Source organism: Macrobrachium nipponense, chromosome 28 (assembly GCF_015104395.2).
Source record: "Macrobrachium nipponense isolate FS-2020 chromosome 28, ASM1510439v2, whole genome shotgun sequence".
In the NCBI taxonomy this organism is placed as follows: domain Eukaryota; kingdom Metazoa; phylum Arthropoda; class Malacostraca; order Decapoda; family Palaemonidae; genus Macrobrachium; species Macrobrachium nipponense.
The window spans coordinates 61951922-61970687 of NC_087217.1; the positions used below are offsets into that span (position 1 = coordinate 61951922).

Genomic DNA, 18766 nt, shown 5'->3' on the forward strand with positions numbered 1-18766 from the left:
TCGAAAGTTTATCAAGATTTATTAACTGAAAGGGAAATTGAGATAAAAAAATGTCTGGAAGGTGTAACAGGAAGAAAACCTCGCAGCTGCACTATGGAACAATTGTTAGGAGAGGGTAAAAAAACAAGATGAAAGAAAGACAATATAAACGGAGGTGTAGTAAAAGGAACGAAAGGGGTTCTAGATAGGGTCCTAAGGGGCACTACACCGGCCACCCCCCCCCCCCCCACCTCCACTCAAGGGATTCTAATTTATATACTTTTCCCTAAAAAAATGAAGCAAGAGCTAGTTAAGGGCTTTATTCTGCCCTCCCTGCCGACGCCGCCACCCCTCCCTTCTTAATGCACCATTGCTTGGTTGCCAGCACAGTGTTATCTCTACTGCTGATTTCCGGTTCTGCATAAGTATACCAAAACTCTTTATGAATTATAATCATCTGTTCCTTGAAACAACTGAACCCGTTTCGTCTAAGACAACCAGAGACGAAGAAATAAAGCTGACAGTCTTAGTACCCGACTGCAGTTGTAGAAGGTCGCAACGGGGCCAGAATAAATTGTATTATGCACCTTCACTTGTCTAATGATTTCAAACAAACTCTCTTTAGTCCCCTTATTTAAGATGCACCTTCCCCGCCACCTCCCGAACCGATAATAATCACCTCAAGATTGTTTTGTTTTCTTTCTTTTCGAGGGGAGGGCAGAGGGGAGAGGGAGGACTGCAAGGAATGAAAAAAGTAGTGTAACTTCAAAGTTACTGCCGTCCGACATCAAGATAAACACTTGTTTTATCTCGCTGTTTTACGAGTTTTCCCTAGGGCGTCCAACACGGCAACACCCCTTCCCTTCAATTGTATAGTTGGTTACATAGGAATAAGTGTATATTACGAAAAATATCAATTATAATAATTGAGTCCCACCTCTACTATGTCTACAAAATGTCTTTAAGCCTGAAACACGCCAAGATATAAAATATATATATATATATATAAATAGAATATAGAATATATACGAGAATGTGAAGTTCCTATCAATTCCGGACTTCCCCCAACAACCACAGCCAGGCCCACATACACACACACAAACACACAAACAATAGAAACAAAGTGCTCCGATCTATGCCTAGGATTTGTGTTTCAAGTCGTTTCCTCTTATAGAAGGTGCCACAACGAGAAAAAAAGAACGCACACACACACACGACAGTCTTTGGTACATGGGTATTTCAACATTTCAGTGTGGCTGAACCCACTGAAAAAGTGAGCATTTGAAACATCAACATTCTTATTAAAACCTGCACAGGCGGTTCACAAAGTGCACATCGAACGCCCCTATACACCGTCATGAACCACTCCTTTCGTCCCTGAGTAGGACTAGCCTTTGTTTCCGTTACCTTTGCGAATCGTTTCTTGACTTTGACGGAACTGACAAGGGTTTGATGCAAACACGATTACAAATTAATTACGTAGCTTTTCACAATAACCTCACACGTGAAATCCTGAGCAATAAACCCGTCGACATGTGCCACAATAACACCAAAATTTGACTTGTATATTTCTGTTACAGGTATTTTCGTTCCCCATAACCTGATCACGGAAGCCTAATGTGAGAACCAAATGTTTGAGAATATGAGCAAATAGCAAAATCAATATAGTTTTTAAAAAGTCCTTTTCCTTCCAACGGTGGAGCTGCTTCAATAGTGTTTCTCCTCTTTCGCCAGCAACCGAACCTAACCTATTCAAATAAATAGTTTTGCTAAAATTACCATTGCAAACGCACCGTGGTGATATACTAGGCTGTGCCAAGCAAAGGATTATGGATATTCTAACTGCCTTTTCGCATCAAGTGGCGTTATCTGTCACTGGCAAGTATCGTTAGTCTTTCAAGTGATGAAGCCTAACAAAAACAAAGAATGGTAGTAGGTCTGTACTCATAGGCTAACCAGCCAAGGCTGTGTGACAGGACAACCAAACCTACAGCATTAACGCTATTATTTAACAACTATATATATGAAACATCTTTTGCTTAGATATATATGAAACATCTATGGCTTAGATTAACCACTTACCTTTGCCGTACCAACGATACGTGGGTCGACCCAAGTTAGGACTAGAAAACCAGTTGCTCCCAGTGCGGCTCTTTAGCCTCTTGATCACAAACACAAACACAACAAAAGAAAGCAAGTCTCATGCTATCTAGGAGAGAAAAGAGGGGGAAATTGTTATAACCATCCGCTTACAGGGAAAAACGACACATCACCAACAATAACTGCAAGTCAATAACTTTGTAGTAACAAAGTTAACAATACTAGAACTGACCAGACATTTTTTTTTTTAATAATCGCTTGCGGCCAGTACTGCATTCTTCCTGTTCCCACAGTCACAAGTAATAGTTTGATTAACAGATGCGTGGTAAATGTCTTAAGTTATAAACTACCATCCGTGACAAAGTAATCTTATCAAGGGAACAGAGAACTAGTTTTTCACGCGTACCCAGTTACGTTATAGGGTTCAGACTTGAAGAGTGCAAACTGACAGACACATGACAACACAACAGTGGAATCTACCATGCTAACCTACTGATAGGCATCCATAATGAAAACAATCAATACGAATTAGTGAGAGTATTTGATAAAGTTGTTTAGGTCAAGCAATTACTAATAAGCTTTTTACAGTATTACTAACCAGCGTTATTGCCCGTGATCTCATAAAATTACACGTGAATACAAACTGATAACCAACAAACTGTATGAGCATTGTGCGTGGGAGGGGGTGTGGGGGGGGGGGTAACGATAATCAAGGAGAGAGAGAGAATGGTGGGAAAATGATGCTCCCTGCTTGAGGGCAGTTTAGTGTATATCAAAGGTAAAAATTCATCGTAATAGTGATCGTGACTTCATGTGTCCCATTCCCCTAGGGACATAACACATCATGTTAACGTTCCGTTTGCTACAGTTGCGCGACCGTTGACCTAGGCAGTGAATTAAAAACCTGGTAGTAACTCGACTGTTGCGGCAGTCTCCTGAATGGAGAAACATTGCTGAAACTGGAATGGTAGTACCTACGAATGCTTTCTCTTTTAAGGGAAAACACATACACCTAAATATCTTATATACATAATGTATAATGTGTGTGTTTTAAGTAAATGCGCTACTATATGCACGTATGAAGTAAAGCTCAGTGTATGATGAAATAATTAACCGATGCAATTAACACGGGTACCTAACCCTTCATCAAATAATATACAGATACAACTCAGGAACATTTAAGACTATTGCCCTCTTCCTTATTGGACCGGAAGACTTGTGTGAAATAACCAACCTCCGACGAAGGCAGTTGCCAATTTCCCGCTCTTTTATCTGCTGTCTGCTCATTCTGACTCTGACCCAATCAGCCAATCACAATGAAGCTTGCTGATGCTGCCCATTTCACTGCGCTTTAACTAACGTGCCTTAAACTACCGTAGAGTTATAGGAAAGATGAAACCTGAAAATAAATTTGCATATTTAACGACACACTACTGAAGAACCATTCACGATATTGTAAAAAAAAAAGTTCCCACAAGGGTATAAATGGCTATTATGAAAATAGATCGTTTTAAAGTAGCTCAACCAAAGAAATTCTTTTTCCATAAAGCGTTTCAGATGAAAGCGGAGCACTGTGACTGTGACAGTTTTCGTAAATGTATTGCAGGATTACAGGAACTCTTACTATGTATAGGTCTACAGAGAAGGCGAGCATTCTAAATGTTTTTTGACAAAGTAACTTGACATACTCTCTCTCTATAAAAGGCATGGCTATAGGTAAGGTAGCTTTTCCTCGCATAATAATCGGCGACAGTGACCACGGCAGTTGTAACGCCAGCAATGACTCCATTCTTTCTTGCGTAATGAAATTAACTTAGTGGGGCTTTCGTCAGAATACCAAGACAAAGGAGGAGAAGAATGACAGATGATGGAGGAAATACAGAGAAGAGAAGGGGGAACAGGGAACGAAATGGGAATTAGTAGGAAAATCAATCAATGGGAAGATAAGGGTGATACGTGAATGGAGTAAACGCGAAATAAGAGAGATAAAGTGAAAAAAATGGGAAAAGAGGAGGAGGATGATGTGGAGACAAAGGAGAGGACGAAAAGAAAGGGAGACAGAAGGAGGAAGAAGAAGGGGAGGACCGGGAGGAGGAGGAGGTGGAGGATGAAGGGGAGGGGGAGGCGGTATGTGTCACAACAGCAGGCCGCGTGTCGGCTTTGATCAGGGCCGCTTATCTCCTCTCCCAATTGGAGACTCGTGAACCTCTCTTAAGATTTGTTTATAAACAGTCAATTAAGGAGGCTCTCCCGGGGCTCCGTTCGTTTTGCTTAGGAATTCCAATATTATATGCATTATGGGAGGTTTAATTGACGCTGAAGCTAATGGGCAGATTCCATTATAACAGACACTAAGCGACATTTTAATGGCAGGTCTTTTAACACTTTCCCGGTATCTGATTTCACAACGGGTCTTCGCTAAACGAAAGAGGAAAATAGTTGACGAGAGCGGACGAGTGCTGCTTCAAGTCCAGCCACTGCAAGAGCGATCTGGTCCCTTTATCTCCTCGGTTTGACAGACAAGTCAATGATGGCATCAAAAACGCTTTTCCTCATCATGATGCTAATGAAGGCGGGAGGAACAAGAAGTGAAGGAAAAACAGATGGCGATCATTTCTTTCCTTTTTTTTTTCTTTAACCTAACTTCCACTCAAATTAGTTAAAGATGAAATTTTTTTTCTCACCGCAACATCATGAGTATGGTTCTTAAAACTTAATAACTTGAAGTAAAAGATCCTGATTAGAATTAAATATACGATGCAGAATTCACATTCAGACATTGAAATATACCACAGAATTTGAAGCACAAAAATCCAAACTGATGTTGGAAAAATTTATATAATACTGACACATGGGTTCACTTTGTTTATTTCATTGCGTCACAATTCTCTTCATTTTAGAGGCAAGAGACAGAAAAAAAAGGTTGTATAGTTTATTCATATATATATATATATATATATATATATATCTATATATATATATATATATATATGTGTGTGTGTGTGTGTGTGTGTGTGTGTGTGTGTGTGTGTGTGTGTGTTTGTTGTGATATTTGTGAATGTCATGCTTCTTCGCGCAATAAATCAGGTGATGAAAAGAGCTCGTCTAATCAGTAATGAATTAAAATTTCACCTTAATTCTGGATGACAAATGAACACATATATAATGGCAGAGAACATTTTAAATTGAATCCATAATGAATGCAGTTCCGATGCAGTACTACTATACACGAGGGGGATAATTCAATAAATAATATGCCTGATGGTGAATAATAAGAAACAAAGTGAGAAATAATAAAGCTCTGTTACGTTATTATCTCTCCTCCCTCCTTCAGACATACACCACTTCCCCTATGCGACTGCGACCCCTCTGTTCTTATCTGAGGTAACATTTAATTTGGACTGCTCAAGAGGTGATCAGAAGTGCCCAGCGCCCTCCCAATTATTACAGATCCGAGGTACATTTGGAAGGCGAAACTTCGGTTTGTTGCTTTCCTTCCACTGAAGGAATCCTTTGTTCTTCTATCTTTGATTTTCAATTTGCTCTTGATTTCTTTGTTTTCGCCGACATCGGTCTTATTGAGACTCAATTTCTCCTCCTCAAATTAAATTGATTGTACTCCACGCGATTCAGCTGCTAAACAAAAACATCGGATAACTTGTACATTGTTCTATTTATGATCAACTTAGTTGAAAAAGCATAAAAATTTTGTATTGCTGATAACAATCACACCCGTCCAGTGTCGCATCCTATAGCGAGACTCATTTTTTTTTTTTTTCGTAGCCACAGCAAAACGATCGGGAGAGAAATAGCCTGCTCTCTCAATGTAAACAACTGAATCGATTCTCGCACACCAACGGAGTTATTCTTCTACAGAGGAATTTCCAAGATTTCTCTTTATTTTTTTTTTTTTTTCTGTACTCGATTCCCGGTTAACACACACGACGCCCGTAAAATCAGAATAGTTAGCCCCGAGGCTCCACTGATGTCTAATCCCATTGTAATAAGTAGCACATAATGGCCAGAGTTTCCTCTGGTATCTTAAGTGGTCGGCAGGAATTTGATAGCTCCCGGGCCGCCCTTTGCAACGTTATATCTATTTCTTTTCTCTTTTTTTCTCTGGTTTTATCTCCCGCTAATTCCTTGGATGATGACTTTATTGCACTGTATCTTAGCTCTTCTCTTGCGGATGGATGAATTGTCATCTCGCAGCATGAATAATTTGCCACACTTTGATAACGGCCGATAAGCAATTATAAACAGCTTCAAATCGCCCACTAGGGGCGATTATCGAGCCAAACATCCCGGAGAAATGAGCCTTAAGGGATGCCAGGGTTGGTTTTATAAGTCTAGCGAGTGCGATATTTGACAGGACAGGTGGGAGGGCCGCATCTCCCTTTCTCTTAATGTACTCCTGAACACAATTAGCGGTGGTGTTGATGAGGACGGCCGAGAACCAACCAATATCAACAACTAGTCACGTTTCATTACCCGAATAAAAGTTTTCTTTCTTTTCATTTACTTTTTATTTTGAGTAACTTTTCATGTCTTTTCCCGTGTGCTATGATGGCTTGGGAAGAGACGGTTAAGAGGATAATAATTTCTTATAATAGTCTTTCACTTTTCAACACATTTTCTTAGCAAATCTAAACCATTTTCAGTTTTTATGTTCTTATTTTCATTTTGAGAGATTGAAATCGCTGCCGTAGACAAAATTATCTTCGATAATGTAGTGAGAGAGAGAGAGAGAGAGAGAGAGAGAGAGAGAGAGAGAGAGAAGGGTTGGGGGGAAGGGGGGATCTCCATTCTCTCAGCCGCAGGGTTGACGCCATAAATTCATAGAGATGCGACATCTCCTAGAGCGCGTTTTGGGAAGGGAGAAGAGGCGTTTGACAGATGCTTGTATACTTCTTTAAATCTGGCTGTAATTGGCCAGATCACCTGCGAGAATAACTTATACGCCGCTAAGTGGTGTTGGACTGAACTTAAGAAAACTAACTGCCTTGGTTTTAAATCTAATGGGGATTACCCAGTCCCCAGCTCCCTCAATGCTGGTGGTGGGGTACAAGTCAGAAGAGGAGGGGCTGAACCAAGGATAGGGCGTGAGTGAAGAGCATAAAGGGCGTGCTAAAGGGAAGAACAGACGGAATTTAAAGGGTCTTATCATGTTGACTGTCTGAGCATAATGGAGCTGAGGAAGTTGAAGAATAGGCATATTACTCATGGGCTGAATAATTACGGCATTAATAATGATCAGTGCCAGAGATATGATGCAGGTTGATACATCGTGACTTTCGAGGAATGAATATTGAGCGGCGGCAAGGTAATCCTAACCTTCCTTAAACTGAAGACTTGCATTTGTTATATATACCTCATTTTCCATTTGGACAAAGCATAAATATCAGAAGCTTTGATTTTCCATTGACGTTTTTGCCCGTGACGTATTCTGGTGGCACATTACAGGTGTTAGCGTAAGGAATTAGTTTTCTTCACATCTTAATTACATTTTTCTGTGTAACTGCAGTATATCGAGTATTGGGTAGAACATTTAATTTATCACAAAAGTGAAGAGATTCCCATTGCTCAAACTCTGTATAGCGGAAATTTCAATTTACACAAACACTGGTTTTATGGAGCCTCTAAACTATTCTAATATCCACAGCCTGAAACAGATCAGCAAACCTCAAACAAAAGTACCAACCCAACATGAACAAGCAACTATACTCTTGATTTTTCTCTTCTTCTAATCCTGAGAACAACTGTACATTTCCCTTTCTTTAGTTCCTTTTGCCCGCAAAGTTTGTGTCACCTTTACTTTTTCTACCCACTCTTGTGTTATTCTGCACCCATTGCATGCTGACAGTCCATTGTATTGATACCTTCCCTGTGACAACTATTGTTCACTGAAGATCTGGCTGAAGGGATTGAAGCCTGTATCCCATTATCTGTATAAATTCTAACTACATAAAGCACTGAGTTTGACAATGGTCGCCATCTGGCTATTGAGGCTAGCTAGTACAGGCTCTGATATATGATCTGATTAAAGCACAGAGGTATTAATTCCCTTGAAATTGAAACATAAAACTAATGCTTCAAATCAGACGTTTCCTTTACGAGGAAACCACCAACAATTAGTATTTTTCTTTGGTTTTATTCTAAATTAGCAGTGTTCTGCTCAGACTAAATATAACCCTTCGTACACTGAGAATGGAACCTCTACTTCATTTTCATTCACATTTCAGAAGACAGTGATTTACCAACTAAAGGCCATGGTCCTTCGTCTCCCACTTCTGCGAATGCAGGTGAACAGCAACAGCCAACACCACAACAAAATTCCACCCAGTCACCACTGGGGGCTCAGTCATCAGCAGAGATTCGGAGGTACCGCACAGCTTTCACCAGGGAACAAATTGCTCGACTGGAAAAGGAATTCTACAAAGAAAATTACGTCAGTCGACCACGACGATGTGAACTGGCACAAGAACTCAATCTTCCTGAATCTACAATCAAAGTAAGTTCTACTCAACTCAGTTGTTTTGGATATGCACAGAGCAAGATTACATGATTTCTGATAACTCTTGAAAACTAAGATAAAATTATTGTTACAACATATAACAAGGAACTGGAAACCTAAGTAAGAAATTTGTATTCCCATTTCCTTTACATATTTACCATTCCTGTACATACTGCTTTTTTTGGTTTCTTTTTTTTTTAGTCATAAAAACTCACAGGTATCTCCCCAAGTTTACTAAATAAATTCAGTATTGTTTTACACACTGGGTAAGATATTCTTGCTTTAAAATACCTGCTCTTTACGTTCTTATTTTCATAGTAAAGTATATTTGCTATTCATTAAAGTACAATTATTAAGGTTATATTTTTCCTATAAACAAATGAGTCTGCAACATGAACAAGAGATTGAAAGTTAAACATTCAACTGACGTAACTGTCCACTGATCACAAAATTATCTAAAAGGAGCCAACTCTACTTTTTCATTGTGATCTACCCATCACCCTGAATCACAGTAGGATTTGCACAATTCAGGTAATGACGATAATTGTTTGCAATACTTTTTCCACTTAGCATTTTAATTTAATCATTCCAGGTGTGGTTTCAAAACCGTCGAATGAAGGACAAACGTCAGAGGATGACATTAGCATGGCCCTATGCTGATCCAGCTTTAGCTGCTTATCTTATACATGCTGCAGCAGCCACTGGTGCTTATCCACCATACTTGCCACCAACATTCTCTCCAGGGACACCATGGGCAGCTGCTGCTGCAGCAGCAGCAGCAGCAGCAGGAGTAGGTGCAGCAACCCCGCCCTTAGCATACACTGCTCCAACTCAGCCACCATCTTTAGGCCGCTTTGCACCTTACCCTCGACCTCACTCTAGTTTCCTGGCTTCACCTTATTTCAGGGCAGGAGAGCTTCGACAACACGAAGTGCATTCAGCATTAACTTCAACACCTTTAACACCGACACCTATCTCACCACGGCCCTTGGTAGGTGGACACTTAGCAACATGTCCACTCAGAGATTCTCCTAAAGTTGGAGACTCTTGTGTCTGTGGATTGTTGTACCCATCACTTCCACTTTCTCATCCTTTGACTCCAACTCTAGATTCGCCATCCCACACCACCTCCTCAAACGGCCCCAGCACACTTCTTCCTAATAACAGTCCTTCAACATTAACACCACACAGTGGAACTGCTGGAGGCCAGGGTAATGGAAGTGATAGATTGAGTCCACAAAAGACAAGTGCAGTTCCTTCACTCTTTCAGCCTTACCGTGATGACTCATAAAAATGTTATGGTAAATTTCTCTCAAAAGGTGGGCTCTTAATTCTCCTGTATTTAATGTAAACTTACTAGCTGTACTTAAGAAGGCTTTGGAAGCCTTCCCATGTTTCAAAGAATCCCTACAATAACTTAACACAGCAGTCTAACAAAATGACAATGCCAAGGTTAATAATGGCTGCTAATAATAAACCACTAAAAAATTAAAATTCTTTTGTTCAAATGACTGCAAAAGTTAAGCGAGACATTAAATACTACTTTTTATATTCCTAGTAAAGGTACAAATAGTTGTTTTAGATATAATTAGAGTATGGTTAATGAATGTAAAATAGTATCTAAAAGATATCCTTAATCAGTTTATTTATCTGCAAGTCCTTTATTTGATGGAAAATGTGAGATGAAGGAAAAAACTCCCTATGGAAATAAAGTAACTGAAAATACCCATGTAATCTTGAAATAAAAATTTTCACACCCTATTTGTACATGCAATTAAACTTATACAATGCAAAAAATCATAAGAAATGCTGTATAGTCTGTCATGGACTTAAGACACAATTTTTGGTACTACTACAGTGTTAAGTCACATTCCTTCCTTCTGAAAAAAAAAAGGTGCTTTTCAGATTTCGATTCTGCTTTATTTTACCCTGTGATACTCATACATTAGTCATTGTGGATTCCTGTAAACAGTGTGTGTAATTAATTGTACATGAATTGTAGAGAAGTATATGTAGTTAATAAAATATATATTAAAATATCTTGGTTAATTATATAGAAATCCTGACATTTCTGACAACATTAACATAATGTACTTTGCATCAACAAAATTAAGGTTAGAATGAAGTAATACTTTCGTGGGAATTGGTTCAAATATTAATATGTAGTACAGAAAATCTCCAAGCAATAAACTAAGTAGTTCATCAATAAGAAAAATGCTATACATATTTTCATATAATTCCACAGAGGCCTTGCTGATCAAGTAGATCTAACTCTCTTGTTCACCACTATATACACAACAGCGCTGATGTAACATTTAATAACATTCATAGGTAAACAATTACAGTCGTTTTGGTCCTATGCTGTCTTGTTTCTAAATTCTACTTCCCCTTCACTCTACAAATTTATTTTCTTGCTTGCTCCAATTTTTACCTAGTGTTCAAGGGCATAGCTCTCTTGCTTGGGTCATCCGTGTAAGCACTTTATTTTTTAATCTGGCTTACTATATCAACCACCAAAAAACTTCACTGACTAGGCTTCCCACCCCATCCATCCCAGCTGCTAAATGTGATAAGAAATCTCTCAAACCTGCATCCGGAGAGAACTAAATAACAGTACATACATTATTTGTGCTGCACCACTGTCTTCTTAAATGTATCATGCCTCTTTGCTTCCCTTTGTTTCACTTTCAGCTCTCTATACTAAGTATGTATGTATTTGTTACAATACTAAAAATTTACAATTAACTTTTCATGCCAAGATTCTTGCGTTTATTACATACTGTAATAACACTAAACAAAAGACTTTTCAAAAACTGACAATTACATGCACATTATAGTACAGTCAGACCTCGGTTTTTGTATCTCTTTTTTCGTACGATTCAGTTTTCGTAGACTTTTTTATATGAAATTTTGTCTCGATCATCATAAATTTCCTTGGTTTTTGTGCACTCGGAAACACTCCATCTGGGGCCCAGTCATCGAGCGCCCAAACAAAGCATCCCATCTCCTTTCGTGACCCATTCTACTTTTGTGTTCGTTGTTTTTGTGCGTTTTTATTCGAGTGCAACTGCTAAATAAGCCATCATGGAGCCAAAGAAAGTTCCAAGTGCTAGACTCTCTGTAAAAAGGCAAGAAACACTATAGAATTTAAGAAAGGACTCGTAGCAAAGTGTTGGAGGAAGTTGCATGCCAATCTCAGTGAGAAAATGCCTAAAACAAGTGCTGCTGTTAGTGAATTTAAGGCCAGCAGAGGCTTGTTTGAAAAATTAAAAAAATTAATGGGCATACATAATGTGCCTATTTCAGGGATTAAGGACATGTTTGCAAATTGGAATGATGTAAAAAAATTTGTAGAGAATGATCATTCCAACAAAGAAGCTGTAATCCATGTCTCCAACATGTTTAATGAAAATGCAGTGTTTAACTGGGGCAAATTTTAAAGAAATGCCAAAAGCAAATGTCTCTGGACAGTTTAGTTGTGTGACAGGGGTCCAGTAACTCTCAAGGTGGTCCTAGTGCCCATAAAAAATGCAGAGAGGAAGTAACCTCAGAAAGAGCCAGTAAAAAACAGAGAAGTAACCCCAGATAGGTCCTTGATACCTGAAGTCCTTCTGGAGGGAGATTCCCCTTCCAAACGATAACCTCTCCCACACGCTAACAAGTGTTTTCCATAAAGGTAAAAGTGGTGTTAAATATTCACTTATTCATTTCATTAGTAATCTATATTTATTTCTCATTGTTTTTTGTATGTAAAACTGTGTTTATTGCTATAAAAAGTTTCTTAATGATTTTTGGATGTAAAAGTGTTTATTACCTATAAAAAGTATCTTTTGTTAATATTTTTGGGGGTCTGAAATGCATTAATTATATTTACATTATTCCTTATGGGAATTATTGCTTCAGTTTTTGTACACTTCGGATTTCATGGGAGGTTCTGGAACGGATTATGTACAAAAACCGAGGTTCCACTGTACTTCCATAGTGACGAGAGAGATGGTGAGCCTTGAAGTCAAACTCAGTCACTTGAAAAGAGGATAGTGTTTTGCAAAGTGAAAACCAGCCCTTTAAATTCAACACCATGACAATAAACTTCATCATCACAGTTCTACAATTTCATGTTTTCCATGAGAATAAAAATTTCAGCTAACTTTATTCTTATTGCACACTAACCCAATCAGTCTGCTGCAATAAACATGTACTGTATAGTCACTCTAATACAAAATTTTGTAAGTGGAAACTGAAAAAATTAGGTAAAAAAATTTTTCAGTATAAAGCAAACATAATTTCTAAATACCAAGCATTTGGATACTACAAATTTACTAAACCATAAGTCTACAGTGTAAAGTAAGTTACTGTAAAACAGCACATAGAATAATGAAAAGTCGAGAAAGATAGCTGACAACAACAAAAATAAAATAAAAATTAGCCGTGAAAGCCAACTCGGGTAACATATAATAAGGTATACTGAGAAAGTTTACTGCCAGAGTTCACAGAATTGTCTTAAAGACTACATTTTTGCCCCATATAGTTTTGCATTTCATCAATTTTCTAAGTTTATACTCTTCAAAATACTTGGGTCTGTTGACACAAGATAGAATTCTCTTCTGAAAGCATCTCTATTTGTATTTTTATTGCAAGATCTAAATTTCACTTATCCTTTTCCTAATTTACATTTTCCAATGCCAACAGCTTTTCTTTTAAAACTACTAAAAAAAATTTTCCCTTAATATTTTATCAAGTCTTTGTACTCCTTAACTTGCAAACTCATGCTTTCCAATTCTTCTACACCCAAAATTTCCTAGACCAAGGCTAACTCCGAGCCCACAACATCCAAGGAGAAGAATAAGTCTGAGCCAAAAGTTCTTATCATCAGAGAAGACTGGGTCCGAGTTCAAGTACAAGGCACCTAAGTCCATGACTAAGTCTGAATTCACTCCTAGGATTAAATGTCTGAATTGGTGTTAGAGTCAACACAGTATGCTCAAACTCTAGGTTATACATTTCTACTGCAATCACAAAAAAAAAAAAAAAAAAAAAAAAAAAACAATCAATTTAATCCATAAAAGTAGATTTTACAGATTTGAATTTAATTTCGGTGATTTAGTAACTGAGGAACAAATTTAGCTTTATATATACTCGCAGTCTTTTACCTAACAAAAAATATACTCGAAATGATACACAAGATTTATAAACAATCACTTTTACTTGAATAACTGTTCTACAGCCAATGCAGTTTTGATTTGAATCATCAATCTAAGAATAATTTCAGCAGACTGTACTGACTAAATGCATCAAATACAAAGGTGAAGAAATAACCAGAACTGAACTGTTCTATACCATAAAATTTTGTTGAAGTAAAATGTAATTTGTAATTTGGTGACTGTACATTGATGAACTCAAAACGAGTTTATCTTGATAATGCTAAGCATACGTATATCAATAGAAAACAGAAATGCAACTTATTAAATAAAACTAATAATGCATGGCACTCTGTATTTAGCATGCTGGATACTAGAAACTTTTGTACCTGACAACAGTGGCAACCACAAAGCTAGTAATTAACTTTAATTACTGAAAATCATTCGCAGTTGTGCCCTGTTAGATGAAATCAGCCCCCACTCAATAGTCTGCAAGAGTAAAATAAACCATCTTGCTAGTCCTGACTTAGATATTTTGACTCCAAAGTTCTGATTGACTACATACTTATTAATAATAATTCTAAAAATGCACTCAATTTTTGACACATGAACTTGAGCCTGAAGAACTTTTGTAACAAAAACCATATTTGAACACTAATTTAGAAGTGATTCCAATCATGATGATAAGAGGCAATGGCATGCCATCATAGCCATTCACATGAAGAGTCAAAAACCTTTAATACCATTGTACATCATAAAAAATTTAATGTAAAATTACTTGAAAAACAATGATGCTTACTGGTAGAGATTTCACAATAACTGCACTATAGGAAATATTTACCTCTTGTGTGATTGGAGACTTGTTTCCATTAGTTTTGAAAATAATTAGGTCTAATAACCATTAATAAATGTTGCTAACCACTACAATATGAAATGGATGTAACTGCTTACTGCATGTGGTATAAATACGTACAGTACTTTTTATTCCTGTTATAACTACAAAGGTAATATAAAACCACAATTCAAAATAGAGCTATCTCAATAATGGTCGTAATTATTTTCAATTAAATTTCAGTAAACACTAAAGTTACTTGGGGCTTTTTACATGAAAAAGTATTCAGTTTTAACAGATGTGAAGACAGACTCATTTATCAGACTTAACAGTTATATTAATATTAAATCATGTTTACTCATTTGAGGAATATCACCAAGTGGAGCCTTGGCCTGGCATTGTTCCTCGTCACCAAGGTCAGGAGGTGCAAGACCGAGGCTCAAGCTGTCACCATGTACAAAGGCCAACCAAGACTGGAAGAACGAGTCCTCAAGTCCTCCAAGTCTGGTTTTTACAAAATGTTGAACTCCACATTCCACAATTCACCTCTTTAATTCTTAAAAGTCCATCACAAATACATGTCACACTTCAAGGACGTCATCTTTTAGACTACCAGTCTCCCACAGGCTCCCGATTCTTCTGTAACTTTAATCTTTGCTTCTCTTTCACTCATCACCATAATCATCCCCCTGCTTCTCTCAGTACCTCCCTGTTATTCTTACCCATCTTCATAACATTGATGGGTAGCTACATCTGAATTTTTCCTGTCACTAAAACTACCTTAGATTATCAAATAATATGTTAAAACTATTTTCTTACCAATAAACTTACAATTACCTTATCTCATCTAAACTGTTTTTTTTTTCACCATTTCTGCTTTTACGGGCATTTCGATGAATTGTACAACATAGTACAAAATAGTCAGTATACATCATCTTTTGAAAAAATGTATTTCAAACAATAAAGTTCCTTTCAAAATAAGGACAACAAAGGTTTTCTTAATTCTTAAATGTTCATAAAAACAAAAGTAAATTCCTAAAGTCATTAGGATTCACACTGTAACTTCTATGACCTAAAATCATTTCTCCTTACTTTTTTTTAAGTAGAATGAACATGAGCCCTCCATCACATAAAAGGCCAAAGATCCATACAGAGCCATTTCAAATTTCCTATTTTCATTTACCAATGACACCTATTTGACTTTGGTTTGCCTAATTTGATCAAGTTTACTCTTATTCTCATTTCTCCATTTGAACTGCATTCATCTTTACCACTTTACCTATTCCCAACAAATTTTTTCATTACATCTGATTTCAATTATATAACCACTTTACATTCCCTACATCATCATGCATAAGTTACTACTATACCATCAGCTCATGGCTCCAAATTCTATTATGGACAGCCCTGAATCTGCATGAAGATTAAAATAATGATTTACAGCTTTACATGTATAGATTCTTGGGAGTAACTATTTCCCTGCTACAAAATGCTATTTAAGGTTGAGTCCACATTATCAGACAGCTGGGCATACATTGTTACTAGGTCATGATGGGGAGTGGAAATGAGTGCCCTCACGTCAGAAGTGCAAAAACCAGGGTCATGGATCTGGCAACAAACATTGCTACCAGATCTAGCTTAGCCCTGTAGTTTCTACACTTGTTCATCAGGCAGACTGGCAGGCAAAATTGAAAACCTACATCCACACCCAGGTAACCGACTCAAAATACAGTCTTCGGAGTTAGCTGTATGTTTCCAGAGTTCAGAGTACAAATTCATTGTACTGCTGCATTATAATTGTTACATTTTGCCAGAGCAAAGAGGTGCAAAAAAAGGGAATGATGCACAGTGTGAATGCTTAGAAGTGCCAGGGGAAGACATGTAATGATTTTACAGGAAATGCAAGATGGTTATGAATCAGACTTAAAAATTATATGTCAAAGGACCAAAGACATTTTACAAGCTGTTAAATGCATTGATGTGGGACTGTATAACTCCAAAGGTGTACATCTAGAGGCAACACTACTTTTTGTATCATGCTGATGCTCCTACACTTTACATTGACAAGGTACACAAATTTTGAAACAATGTTTGTTTGCCAATATTCCTCAGCCATGCCAAACCCTCTAGAATATATACTAAAGGCCAACTGATTGCAGGTAAGTTTTATTGATATAAAAAAGTACATAAACCAAATACTGATATATGTATAATATTAAGAGTAGAATGAATAAGCAGCATAAAAACATGTGCTTACTACATTTTGTGTACACAGCCACTTCATCAATTTGGTTGTCTGTGGTGTTCTGATGTCATTGGCACAAATTCCTGCTCCTCACTGAGATCTGATAAAAATGGTTGCCTAACAGGCAATGCCTGATCATATGGATACAATTTACGAACAACCACCTTTGTTATCATGTTGCTACTAAGTGTTCAACCAAATCATTTATTATGGAACAGCACTCTCAATGCACTGTGGCATGCAGAATCAAGTATTCTATAAAAGATTTAGCTTTGAAGTACTAATCTTAGTCCTAGTATAGGATACTTCTAGCATACCTTGTTGATTTTAGCCTTATATGTTACCATTTTAAAAGCATAAAACATCTAAAAGTTGCCTTTGTTTTTTGTTTGCCCATTTTATATAGCATATCAAAAGTTAATATACTATGATAAAGTTTGCCATACTAATGGAATAATCTTTAAATCTGTTATAGCACCTTGAGTGGCTGAATATTACTAAGTCTTCATTTTACTTTGATATTTTAAATATGGGTCTACATATCTTTACATAAAACTCCTCATGTGGGCTTATAAGAAACCTCTCTGTCTTCTGTGTAAAAGAAGTTGCCACTTTAAGCCATTTTGGGAAATTTCACAACCTGTCAACAAAACTTGAAATTTATTCAAGTCAGAAAAGGTGGTCATTAAAATTCTAAGGAACCTTTTTCAGGAGTAAGGCATCCTGGCAGCAAATAAGGAAGCTTCATGATATACAGTGGACCCCCAATATTCGCAGACTCACGCATTCACGGATTTCTCTCTGGAAAATTTCCCTGCATTATTCGCAGAAAATTCGCCTATTCACGGTATTTTTCTGAGACATATCCACAAAATCCTGATTTGTTTTATCAATTTCATAATAAAATGCACTTTTTTGGATAAAACTATTAAAAAACCAGGTATAAACATTTTTAGTGTTATTTTCTAGTTTTTAACTAACAAAACGGGAGGTTTTAATCATTTTTATAGGGGTTCCAACTATTCGCGGGTTCTAACTATTTGCAGGGGGGGTTTGGTACGCACCCCCTGCGAATATGGGGGGACCACTGTAACCCTTAGAGTGTACCTTATGGTAAACTGGAGAACCCAAAAATAACAGCAGCAACACGACTTAACAAATGTGGAAGGCAAAGGTTTCTTCTTATTGCCCTTACTGCAGTTAGGATATTCACATTCACCTGTACTGAGAAACCATTATGGTGCCCAAATTCTCAACATACTGATGAGTTAGGTCTCTTGCTCTAACTACCAAGCACTAGTTCTTTGCTACTACTGATTAATAATAACACAGACCGATACTTCATGGTTGTGATTGTCACAGTAACTTTACATTACAGGTAAATTGCTCATATAATAATTTCTTTGTTATTATTATTATGTATTATGTAGTTTAATCAGACCACTTGGTTAATATACTCATGTCTCAAAGGGCTAACCATAGACATCACCCAACTCTGAATGGGTCTCATACAACACCACATGTACCCTATCTACTAGACAAAATATCTATCTTTTACCAATGCTCCCTCTTTAGGAAAACCTTTAATTCCTGATCCTGATCTTGATTTTCCATGTACCTTTCCTGTATTTCCCTCAACCTTGTCTGACAATTGGATTTAAATCTACACTGCTACCTTAAAAATATTAACTTACATTCCTTGTATAGCGTTGTTCAAACACTTGTCACTATTTTACTTTGTCTATGGCCTTCATAAACTCTATAGTCACAATAATAAATACTCTTTCATGGGATTATTGTTGACATTAAAATCTCCAGAGTTTCAGATACTGTTGCTGCTCATCTTGGGTAACATCAATGATTAATTTCTGTGGATATCTACCAACAAGCCTTCCCATCCCATGTGATTGTTTACAAGTACTATCCAAACTGCAGTTTAGGATCTATAAATTCTTCAA

At 37.2% G+C, this 18766-nt stretch overlaps 2 protein-coding genes across 2 annotated transcripts in view; one reads left to right on the forward strand and one right to left on the reverse strand.

Moving 5' to 3' along the window:
• Positions 1-2285, reverse strand: part of LOC135201804 (glutamate receptor 1-like) — a 377856-nt gene extending 375571 nt beyond the window's left edge. Inside the window, exon 1 of the mRNA XM_064231071.1 lies at positions 2062-2285. The gene's annotated coding sequence lies outside the window, so the exon portion shown is untranslated. The remainder of the gene's footprint in view (positions 1-2061) is intronic.
• Positions 1-10528, forward strand: part of LOC135201805 (segmentation protein even-skipped-like) — a 40129-nt gene extending 29601 nt beyond the window's left edge. The window contains exons 3-4 of the mRNA XM_064231073.1: positions 8322-8590; positions 9186-10528. Of these exons, the coding sequence (XP_064087143.1) occupies positions 8322-8590; positions 9186-9884 (968 nt within the window). The 3' untranslated portion in view covers positions 9885-10528. The remainder of the gene's footprint in view (positions 1-8321; positions 8591-9185) is intronic.
• Positions 10529-18766: the final 8238 nt, after the last annotated feature.